The sequence below is a fragment of the Megascapheus bottae genome, chromosome 22 (genome assembly GCF_031878675.1).
Source record: "Megascapheus bottae isolate mThoBot1 chromosome 22, mThoBot2.hap1, whole genome shotgun sequence".
Lineage (NCBI taxonomy): Eukaryota > Metazoa > Chordata > Mammalia > Rodentia > Geomyidae > Megascapheus > Megascapheus bottae.
The window spans coordinates 11,611,022-11,622,347 of NC_143530.1; the positions used below are offsets into that span (position 1 = coordinate 11,611,022).

Here is an 11,326-nt window from a genome sequence, read left to right on the forward strand (position 1 = left end):
TACCTGGTCAAGCAAACATGCCAGGTGAGTTTTCTTATCCACTGAGTTGATTAGGTCGTATTTTGGACCTTGCCCATAAGAAAGCCTATTAAGACTTCTGGAAATAATGACAGATACGTTCAGAAAGGCTCCAACTTTAAAAGCAGAAAGTACAATAGGTTTTTTGTTCGTTTTGAGTTTTTTTTATTGTTGTTGTTTGTCTTTTACTTGGTTGTAAGGCTTGAACTCTGAGCCTGGGTACTGTCCCTGAGCTCTTCAGCTTACTGGAGCCACAGGCCTACTTCCAGTTTTCTAGTGGTTTATTGGAGGTTAGAGTCTCACAGACTTTAGTGCCCAGTCTGGCTTTGAATCGTGATCCTCAGATCCCAGTCTCCTGAGTAGCTAGGATTACAGGTATGAGCCATGGCTCCCAGCAGTCTCTTCTTTCTTTTTATTTTTTTTTTAAATAAGTAGAAGGTTCAAGTTATCCTAAATTTTACTAGGACAAATTAATCTAAGTACATAGAGTTATATAAAATTTCTATAAGCCATTTATGTATTTTTGGTTGTCACATCTAGAAATTATTACTGGTTATCTAGAGGGGATGAGACTGGGATGCTGGTACAAATGCACAACAAACTATTATTCCATTCTAAATGGCCACAGATTTGAGCAGCTCTTGGCTATACTATGTTTGGGAATGTAAGCCTAACTTAATAGATGCTCACAGTACTTAGGGTCAGCTCTCTTTGTTATTTTTCCCTCTTGCTCTAGCATCAGTATTAATAAGGGCATGATGACAGGCCATGAAATTTAGATGAGAAGACATAGAAACATAACCCAAGTGAAAGCAGAAGGAGAAGTGAAGGACCGAGGGGTCTTCTCCCTCCCAGTTCCTCTCTATTTTTCCTGGCGCCCTATACAGATCAAAAGGACTCTGGGGATTTTTTGACTTCTCATGGGCACATGCTGATGCTATCACTTTCTAGATCTGAACCACCAGACTGAAAGGCTCCTGACACAGATTTCCAGCACAGAACCTGGTTGCTTTAGATGTAAAAAGTGGCTACAGGGACCTAGAATTTGGCCTAGTGGTAGAGTGCTTGCCTAGCATGCACAAAGACCTGGGTTCAATTCCTCAGTACTACATACTTAGAAAAAGCCAGAAGTGGTGCTGAGGCTCAAGTGGTGGAGTTCTAGCCTTGAGAAAAATCCAAGGACAGTGCTCAGTCCCTGAGCTCAAGCCCAGGACTGGAAAAAAAAAAAAAAGTGGCTACAGCAAGTCACTAAATTTGGGAGAGAGATAGAAAAAAAATCTAAAAAATATTTCAAGAGGCTTAGAAATATAAAGGTAGAGCTAGGCGCCAATGGCTCAAGTCTGTAATCCTAGCTACTTAGAAGGCTAAGGTTAGGAAGGACTGCAGTTCAATGCCAGCACAGGCAGAAAAGTTCACAAGACCCCCTTCTTAGCTGATACCTGGGAGAAAACAGTAGCATGTGCCTGTCACTCAAGATATATGGGAGGCTGAGATTAGAAGAATCCCAGCTGTAAGCCAACCTGGGCAGAAAAGCATATAAAAGTCCGTTTCAATACCAGCAGCTAGGTATGGTGGTGCACACCTGTCATCCCAGCTAGGACTGGAATTCCAAAGTAGGAGGATCACAGTCCAGGTATATGCCTGGGCAGGAAGACCTTATCTCAAAAACAAGCCGTGAGGGCTGGGAGTTTGGCCTAGTGGTAGAGTGCATGGCTAGCATGCACGAAGACCCAGTTTGCATTCCTCAGTACCACATACATAATGGTGCTGTGGCTCAAGTGGTAGAGTGCTAGCCTTGAGAAAGCCGAAAGACAGTGCTCAGGCCCTGAGTTCAAGCTCCAGGACTGGCAAAAAAAAAACAAAAAACAAAACAACAACAAAAACCCATGAAAAACAAGATTAAAGGCATGGTTCAAGGGTAAAGCACTCTCCTACTGAGTACTAGGAGGGAGGGAGGGGCAAAGGTAGAGTTGAGATGAAAATTTAACTGAAAGAATTTCAAAAAACTAGAGAGGAAGGACATCAAGAGACAATCCAGGATCCATTCTGCTTTTAAAATCTTTGTAAATGATGCCTAGCATTGGCTACCAAAATTAATGTTCAGGAAAACAAAGAGGGCAGTGTATATATATATATATATGTGTGTGTGTGTGTGTGTGTGTGTGTGTGTGTGTGTGTGTGTGTGTGTGTGTGTGTGTGTGTGTGTATTTTATTTTGGTGCCCTCATGTGTGGTGTGACATTACTCTCATTCTTTGGACCCTAAGCTTCTAAACACCATTAGGGTACATCACATATTTTGTTTTCTCTCTCTCTCTCTCTCTCTCTCTCTCTCTCTCTCTCTCTCTCTCTCTCTCTCTCTCTCTCTCTCACACACACACACACACACACACACACACACACACACACCTTCCTTCATGTCACAAGTGCAGACAGAATACCACTAAGAGCTGAGAGGAGAAGGTTTCTAGAGCAACAAGAAAACCTGCAACCACACCATTCAGTTACAGGAACCAACATGTCCAGGGTCTAAAGTTAGTCAGACAGCAGGTCTAGACAAAATAAACATTTGTTCTATTACCTTTTTGTTATGTTGCCTTGGAAATCTGTGTTTGGGCAGAAAAACTCACTTTTTGCAACCAGATGATAGAGCAATAAGAAGGGGAAAGCTTTGATGAAGGAGAAGGGCTTACATCTGTAAAGGCAGGGAAGACAATAAACAAGTAGGAGTTTTGTAAGGTGACTTCTCTGTAGAATTTTTCTTTTTTCTTTCTTTCTTTTTTTTTTTTTTTTTTTTTTTTTTTTGCCAGTCCGGGGCTTGAGTTCCGGGCCTAAGCACTGTCCTTGGACTTTTCTCAAGGCTAGAGCGCTACCACTTGAGCCTCAGCACCACTTCTGGCTTTTTTCTATGTATGTGGTACCGAGGAATCGAACCCGGGTCTTTGTGCATGCTAGGCAAGCACTCTACCACTAGGCCAAACTCCCAGCCCTTTCTTTTTTCTTTGTTTCTATTTTTTCTTTTGCCAGTCCTGGGGCTTGGACTCAGGGCCAGAGCACTGTCATTGGGCATTCCTCAAGGCTAGCACTCTACTACTTGAGCCACAGCATCACTTCTAGCCTTTTCTATGCATGTGATACCAAGCACTCTACCACTAGGCTAAACTCCTGGCCCCTCTGGAGAATTTTTTCACTTACACAGTCAATTTAAATTAACAGGTAAATCCCTGGGGCCTTACAGCCAGCCAAGCATTAGTGACAGGGACTGTCCAATATCTACTAAAATTATGAAACACTGATTAGTGTAAAGAAGACATGAAGCCAACCAAGACAAAATGAGATTGTAAGTGCTTAAATGTTAAAGAGGTAGAAACAGCCTTTAAAATAGGAGCCAAAAGTAAGAAAAATCCTAGAGGCCAAAACTGCTAGGAAATACTGCCAGTAGGCTAATCTTCCTCATTCAGTTGAACCCTAGAGCTAAACTCTTTGCTTACTTACTTCTGGCAACAAAAACCTGAAAAAGAGAAGCCTATGTTATTTAGAGCTGGAAAGAAGTACATGCTTTTCCAGGGCCCAACAAGTATACTGGGACTGTTGGAATAAGAATTGTGTTTAGATGGGGCTCTACACTCATTCATCTACTCTTCTCAGTCTATCCTGAGCTACAAATAGCATCTCAGCTGGTAAGAAACAGAAATGGGGGAAAAAAAGAAAAGAAAAACAAAGATTTCAGACTAGATCGGTGTGTTAAAATCTAAGTTACATCCTCTCTGTCTGTAACCATTCACAAGCTTTATTTCTCAGAGTAAAAGTCACACTTCTTACAAAGGCAAATTAAGACCCTCTGAGATCCTGCAATCCCCTCAATTCTCACTCACCAAAACACCCAGTATTTGGATCCTGATTCACTCAGTTCTAATCATGCTGCTTTCTGAACTATTTCTGCAGCACAAGGTCTGCCCAATGCACTGTGCATTGGCTAATCTCCCAGCCTGGGAGGTTTTTCCATCCCCAATCCACCCATGTCCAACCAGTGTAATAATCACCTCCTTTAGTTCTTCTCTCAACTGTTACTTATCAGTGGGGCCTACCCTCACTGCTTATCAGTAGGGCCTACCTCACTGCTTAACAACACAACCCAGGACTGGGAATGGAGCTCAGAGGCAAAGCAGTCCTAGCATGTAGGAGGCCGCGCTGGGTTTGATCCCAGCATTCTCCTTCTCATGCTTCACTTTCTCTACAGTATTCCCCATCTGACACACTACCAATATTTCTGTCTAGGGTCCATCTCCATCATCATCTAAATGCAGCTTCTTAAGGATATGCAACAGTGTGCTTTGTTCATAGTCCATATCCAGCATCAAAGACTACACCTGGCTGTGGCAACTCTATAATCTGCAATCATGTCCTCAGAGAGGACATCCCTCTACCCCATCCCTCTACAATTCCAGACCCTGAAACATCCTGCAGTTTAGAAAATGTCACCTCAATCTACCCATTTGCTCAAGGCCAAAACTGCCACTTTCACCACTTGTCCCACAATCAGCCTGAACCCAAACATATTTGTGAACTGCAGAATTTACAAGCTGCAATCCTTATTTTTCCTATAATTCCTGAAATGCCTGAACAATGGAAAATCCTTAGCACATCTTAATTTACAGAAGCACTGTGCAAAGACAAGTCTAACCTACTTCTAATATTGAAAGTTTCTTTTACAAAGTACACTTACAAATTTAAAGAGTTTGTGGTTTTTATTTCTCTCTGTCCAGAAAACAACAACAATAGGCATGACTTCCAAGTCTAAGGCAAACACAAGAGGAAATTCTTAGGTTCCAAGTCAGGGTTAGTTAAGCACTACTGTAACCAAACCTCTTAGGAACAAATCAGTTTATGCCAAATTTCATATACAGAGCAAAAATCTGATGATGTGACTGAAGACATGACTATTTCTTTTTATATTTTATACTTACATAACACAAACATGTCAGACAGTCCCAACTTTACAAAAGTGTATCCTGAAGAATTCCAAACCAACTCATAAATGCAGGGAATAACTATTTGTACCACCTAATAATCCTTTTTTTTTTGGGGGGGACCTTTAATCTGGGTATTGAACTCATTTCAGGTTTATTGATTCTGAAGAAGAGGGAAGCCTCTAATGGGTTATGTCATAATCCTCAAATTAGCAGGATAATGATATTGGTGGAACTTCTTTCCTACAGTTACAACTCTATACTGCAAGAACTGTGAGTACAGAGGAGAGGCCACAACTTCAGCAAGCCACATCTGCAGGAAAGGAAACTAATTTACGGTGCTGAAACCCAAGCCCCAAACCAAAGCACATCATTCCTTTAATGACTGAGTCCAATTACTCATCTAGAAAACTGAGTTACAGATATCAGCCTTGAGGCTAAACTCAATGATAGAGTACATGCTTGACATGAGCAAGGACTTGGGTCAATCCCTAGCACAGACAGGGCAGGAGAGGGAGAGGGAAAAGGAGAGAGGGAGAGGGAAAGAGGGAGAGAGGGAGAGAGAGAGGAGGGGAGGGGAAGGGGAAGGGAAAAGAGGAAAGGAGGGCTGGGAATGTGTCTTAGTGGTGGAGTGCTTGCCTAGCACGCATGAAGCCATGGTTGGATTCCTCAGTATCATATATATAGAAAAAGCCAGATATGGCGCTATAGCTCAAGTGGTAGAGTGCTTGCCAGTCCTGGGGCTTGAACTCAGGGCATGGACAATGTTCCTGAACTTTTGTGCTCAAGGCTAGCATTCTATCACTTAAGTTACAGCTTCACATCTAGCATTTTTTTTTGCCAGTCCTGGGGTTTGAACTCAGAGCCTGAGCACTATCCTTGAGCACTATCCTTGGGCTTTTTCCAAGACTAGCTTTCTACCACTTGAGCCACAGCACCACTCCTAGCTTTTTCTATGTATCGAGGAATTGAACCCAGGTCTTCATGCATGCTAGGCAAGCACTCTACCACTAGGCTAAACTCCCACCCCCCCCTTTTTTTTGTTAATTAAAGAGTCTCACAGACTTTTCCTAAGGCTGGCTTTGAACCATGATCCTCAGATCTCAGCCTCCTGTGTAGCTAGATTATAGAAGTAACCCAGCCTGGCTTATAGGTGATGTTTAATAGATACTGCCAAGCAAATAGTTAAACATGATCTAGGAGCAATTCTCAACTCTCACCTCCCACTTTACGGTTACCAGTGTTCCCATCTTTAGTCAACAGCAAGAGACTGGAAAAACCTTACCCCAGAGGAAAGGCACTTAAGTTCCTGTTTATATTTCCTTAAACTCACCACAAAGATTCTTCCCAAAACCGCGAAAACAATGCTTTGCAACAACTTAGTCCTAAATGATTTTGCTTCATTTCCCCTTAGAGCAAAGAACAAAGTTCCTTAAAACTACAATGTAGGTATAGTTCCTTTACCCCTTTAGAAAGAAAGACACAATGGTCACAACGCCAGTCTTGGGCTTGAGCTCAGGGCCTGAGCACTGTCCTTGGACTTTCTCAAGGTTACAGTTCTACCACTTGAGCCTCAGCACCACTTCTAGCTTTTTTCTATGCATGTGTTAGCAAGGAATCGAACCCGGGTCTTCATGCATGCTAGGCAAGCACTCTACCACTAGGCCAAACTCCAGGCCTAAGTCTGAGAAACTCTTATCTCTAATTAATCACTAGAAAACTGGAAGTGGTGCTCAACTGGTAGAGCCATATCTGTGAGTTGAAGAGCTCAGGGACAGCACCCAGGCCAAGAGTTCAAGCCTCACAACTGACAAAGAAAGCAAGCAAGCAAGGAAGGAAGGAAGGAAGGAAGGAAGGGAGGGAGGGAGGGAGGGAGGGAGGGAGGGAGGGAGGGAGGAAGGGAGGAAGGGAGGGAGGGAGGGGAGGTTCTTGAAAGACTATCAGTTCTCAAAATTCTAGTTTGTTTGATCTTTGACACAGTTGGTTATTCCACAGGCTGTTTCTTTTTTCTACATAGTACAAATTAAAAGTAGGCTTGGGCCAGCAGTTGGGCCTAGTGGTAGAGTGCATGCATGCATGAAGACCTGGGTTCAATTCCTCAGTACCACAAACATAGAAAAGGCTGGAAATGGTGCTGTGGTTCAAGTGGTAGAATGCTAGCCTTGAGAAAGCCCGAAGACAGTGCTCAGGCTCTGAGTTCAAACCCTAAGACTGGCAAAAAATAAATAGAATGAAAGTAGGCTTAAAACTTTTAAAAGTTACACATGGAAGAGTAACAAAGTATAATACCCAGAGTAACAAAAATGGGAAGCTGATTATTTCTCCAATGTTGCATTTCTTAAAATAAAATTCATAGTTTTGTTTTTTTCCTCCAACAGACCCCAGGTCCAATTCAACAAGTCATACAAAAATTCAGTGTCTAATGCACCTTCTATCTGGCAAATATCATGTAACCCTTTTACTAATTACAATAAAAAAAAAAATTCAGTGTCCTTGGGCCAGGAGTTTGGGCTAGTGGTTACATGAAGGCCAGGGTTCGATTCTTCAGTACTACATAATAGAAAAGACCAGAAGTGGTGCTGTGGCTCAAATGGTAGAGCACTAGCCTTGAGAAAGCCCAGGACTGGCAAAAAAAAAAAAAAAAACCTGACATAAAACACCATCACCAAAGGGGCTTATCTTTTTCATCAAGCTTGAGTCTAAATTCCATATGCTATCTGGATTCAGATTGACTTTGTTATTCCCTAACATCAAATCTGCTCTCAAGGGATGAAGATTTAGGAAAGTAGCAAAGCCCTCAAAGTGGATTCAAAGAGAAGTTTCAAAACATATTTTCTGTTACTCATTCTAAAAGGTTGCTCCAAATAACTACAGTATTTTGAATGAAATAAATCTAAATTCTCAGATTTGCAGTCTGAAATCAGCTTTAAACATTGGTTTATAGTCAACTGTCTTTTCCTGTTATAGCAGTAGGAGGAATACAACCAAAAAAAAAAAATCCTAAAGAGATATACAAGAAATCTTCTAAGGGAGAGAAAAGATCTAGCAACAGATTTCTTGCTGAATACTTTTTTGAATCTTATATATTTTTAAAAATGGATCTATTAACATAGTATTGAGAGAGAGAAATCTATATCTAGCAAAAGTACTTTCAAAATTGTCAAGATACTGTTGAATTGTATACCATAGAAAAGTACAAAGTAATACTTAAAAAAAAAATGTGGAATTCATGTTAATGGCACTTCTCTAGAAATCTAGATCTCTTTCCCTCCACCAATGGTAAGAAAACTTAAAAGAAGTTTAACCCCTTAAAGTTCACCTACACTCTAGACAACAGAGTATATTTTCATATCATTCAGCTTTTTGGGTGGCTTAAACACTGGAAACAAAGCATGATACTCTATCAATGTGTCAGTTCAACAATGAATAATAGAGATATATATTTAGAAGAACTGATCCAAATACATCTGTAAAAATTAGCACAACAAATACATATACAAACATAAAATGTTGCAAATTTCCTTCAATATCTATCTACATATAATAGACAGAGGGTGTCTATTTGCAACATAACTTGAGCAGCTTGAACTAGAAAATGCAATTCGATCTGTTGCAGAACACAATTGCACAATCACAATTACCCAGAAGATTCTACCAAACAGGAAATTCATGCTGAGACTTAAAAAAAATACAGGAATCATATTTAAAGATTAACATATCCAGAAGCCCCCTGGAATTTGTTCCAAAACAATAATCACATCAAGCTCCTTTTTAAAAACATCACATGCCCATAAACTATAAAGACAGAAAAAGCTAAAAGTTAAATCTGATATTTAATTTCAGATCAGAAGCTTCCCAAATTAAATCTAAAATACTGTTATAAAACTTTGGAAATTGCTAAACTATCCCAGGTCTGGAAATATTATAGTATAGATTTTATTTAAAACACCCAGTGTAAATTAAAGCTGGACATTTACTTCTTCCTTTGCTTTATGTTCCTCACGAAAACAATAGTGTACCTCAGTCCATAAATGTAGTTGTTTCCTGCAAAACCTCGAAGGGACTTGGGGTGGAGGGGCGGGGGGGGGGGAGAGACATGCAGTACTATACACAGGAATTATCTAAATTTTAAAGTATTTATACCTCTCAGCCCTGTTCATAAAAAAAAAAAAAAAAAAACAACCAACTTTGATCTAGAGGGAGCCCCACTGGATCTGAATCTCGGCCGCTCCACGGGAGAGAGGTGTCCTGTTAAACAATCCCTAAACGAGCAGTAGGTACAATGTGGCTACCCAGAGGCCACCGGCGTCTCCAGCTGCACGCACGGAGAACCCTCGCAGGCCCGGCCACCCGCCCTGCCCTCCCCGAAAAGGAAATACGCTTTCAACCGAATCGGAAACACACCACTCAAGCTGGCACCGCGCTCCCCAGATAAAGTCTGGGCCACCGCGAACACAAGTGCGAATTCATACACGAAATTTCGACAGAGGGTTGCAAAATTCGTAATAACAGCAGTCGTCGTAATAGTAATAGGAAAGGTCGGGAGAGCGCGCTTGTGCCCTTCCGTGTCGTTCAGAGGACCACGGTCTCCCGGCCGGGCTTTCCCCCTTCTGCTCCTCGCAGCAGCAAACCTCCGGCGAGCCCTGGGATCCCGGCTGGCCCGGGGAAGGGTCTTTTCTGCGCCACGGCTGCAGGGATCCCACTCCTCAGAGCAGCAGCCCACCACGAAGGGAAGGCGCGGGGTGGGAGCTCGGGCCGAGCGCCCCGTCCTCCACCCACGGCGGACCTGCGGTGGTGGTGCACGCGGCTGGCCGCCTAGCTGGCTGTCCAGCCTGCGCGAGGGGTGCAGGGCAGGCCGGGCTCCGGGAGGTAGCGATGCCCAGCCCTGAGGAAAAATTCCTACCGCTGGGCGCATCGCTGAGCCCTGGGAACATCGGAACAGGCCTGGACCGCGGCGGGCATGCACGGGGCGTGGGGAGGGGGGTCCCTGGCCCGGCGACACTCACCACACAGAGCCGTAGGCGCCGGAGCCCACGGGGGACAGGTTCTGGTACCGCTCGGGCACCTCCCAGATGGTCTTGTTCAGCTCCTGCCGATAGAACGTGGGCCTCTCCTGAGACATCTTCCCGCGGCGGCCGCGGGGCGAGGAGGGGGCCCGCGCGGCCCCGGCCTGCACCCGCACCCACTGCCCGGCTCCGCTGACTCGCCCGGGCTGGCGGGGGACCCCCCCCCCCGCGCCGGTCGCCCGCGCAGCGGTGGCAGCGACCCCGCAGGCTCCCGCTCGCGCGCGCGCGGCCCCTGTCAGCGGCAGCGGCTGGGCGCTGCTCGGCGATCGGAGAAGAGAGCCTGGCTTCGAGCAGGAGCACGCTCTCGGGGTTCCAGGCTGCGCCCAGCGCCGCCTCCTTGCAGCGGCTCGCGGACCAGGCCGACGGCGGGGAGCACCGCACGACACCGGCCCCGCCAAAGCACTCGACCGGGTTGCAGTGGTCGCTAACCCGCAAAGCCGGAGAGCTGGAGCCCTCCTGCCGTACTCTCGCGAGAACAACTCCGGGGACTCTCCGTGGGCCGAGATCTTACCCAATATGGAACACCCCCGCTCCCCCCCCTCCCCGACCCCGCCTCGCTTAGGAGAGGGAGGAGAGCGCTACCGAGAAAAGGAGGAGACACCGTTCTCGCGAGAAAAGAGCGAACAGCTGGAGAGCGGAGGCCGGAACTCGCGGGGACTGTTCTCCTTCGGCGCGCGCCAGAGGTATCGCGGAGGGGGAGGAGGAGGCGGAGGAGGAGAGAAGGAGCTCGCCACACGGGCCGCGCGCGCCTCTTGGTGGTCGGTGGGGCGAAGGGCGGCGGAAAGCCACAGCGACCGTGTTGGGGACGTTGCCAAAAGATCTTTGAACCGCGAGCCGTCGGCGGCAGCGGCACCACCTGCTTCCTGGAACCCGCAATTTCCAAGAAATACTTGCATGGGGAGCCTAGCTGCGTCTGCCCGGAACCCTGGGCCTGCATTCCCATCTGCTCAAGGACGGACGACTGACTGACTGACTGACCGGGATCCTGACGAAGCCGGCCTCAGAGGCTAACAGCAGACCTGCGCCAGAGCTGAGACGCTCCACACACTCCTTCCAGCTAGCTCTCCACCTTTTGCCTGCAGAATGACCCAGAGAGTTAAAGAAGCACACGCACGCACACACGCACGCGCACACACACACACGCGCGCGCACACACGCGCGCGCACACACACACGCGCGCACACACACACGCGCGCACACACACGCACGTCTAATTGGGTAAGTTAGAAGCAAACACCCAGATGTATTTTTTTCTTCTTCCTTATGTGGTTTCC

The 11,326-nt window shown here is 45.5% G+C and overlaps 1 protein-coding gene across 3 annotated transcripts in view; it reads right to left on the reverse strand.

Annotated features, from left to right (window-relative positions):
• Mapk14 (mitogen-activated protein kinase 14) overlaps positions 1–10,651 on the reverse strand; it is a 57,567-nt gene extending 46,916 nt beyond the window's left edge. The window contains exons 1-2 of one of the 3 annotated variants that reach the window (XM_090355799.1): positions 10,635–10,651; positions 9,993–10,075 (exon numbers count right to left, since the gene is read on the reverse strand). Coding sequence is in view for 2 of the 3 variants with exons in the window: in XM_090355798.1 (XP_090211924.1) it covers positions 9,993–10,108 (116 nt within the window). In the remaining variant the exon portion in view is untranslated. Of the gene's footprint in view, positions 1–9,992; positions 10,471–10,634 lie in introns of those variants that run through there. The other 2 variants (XM_090355798.1, XM_090355797.1) reach the window with 2 other exon arrangements.
• Between the last annotated feature and the right edge of the window lie 675 nt (positions 10,652–11,326).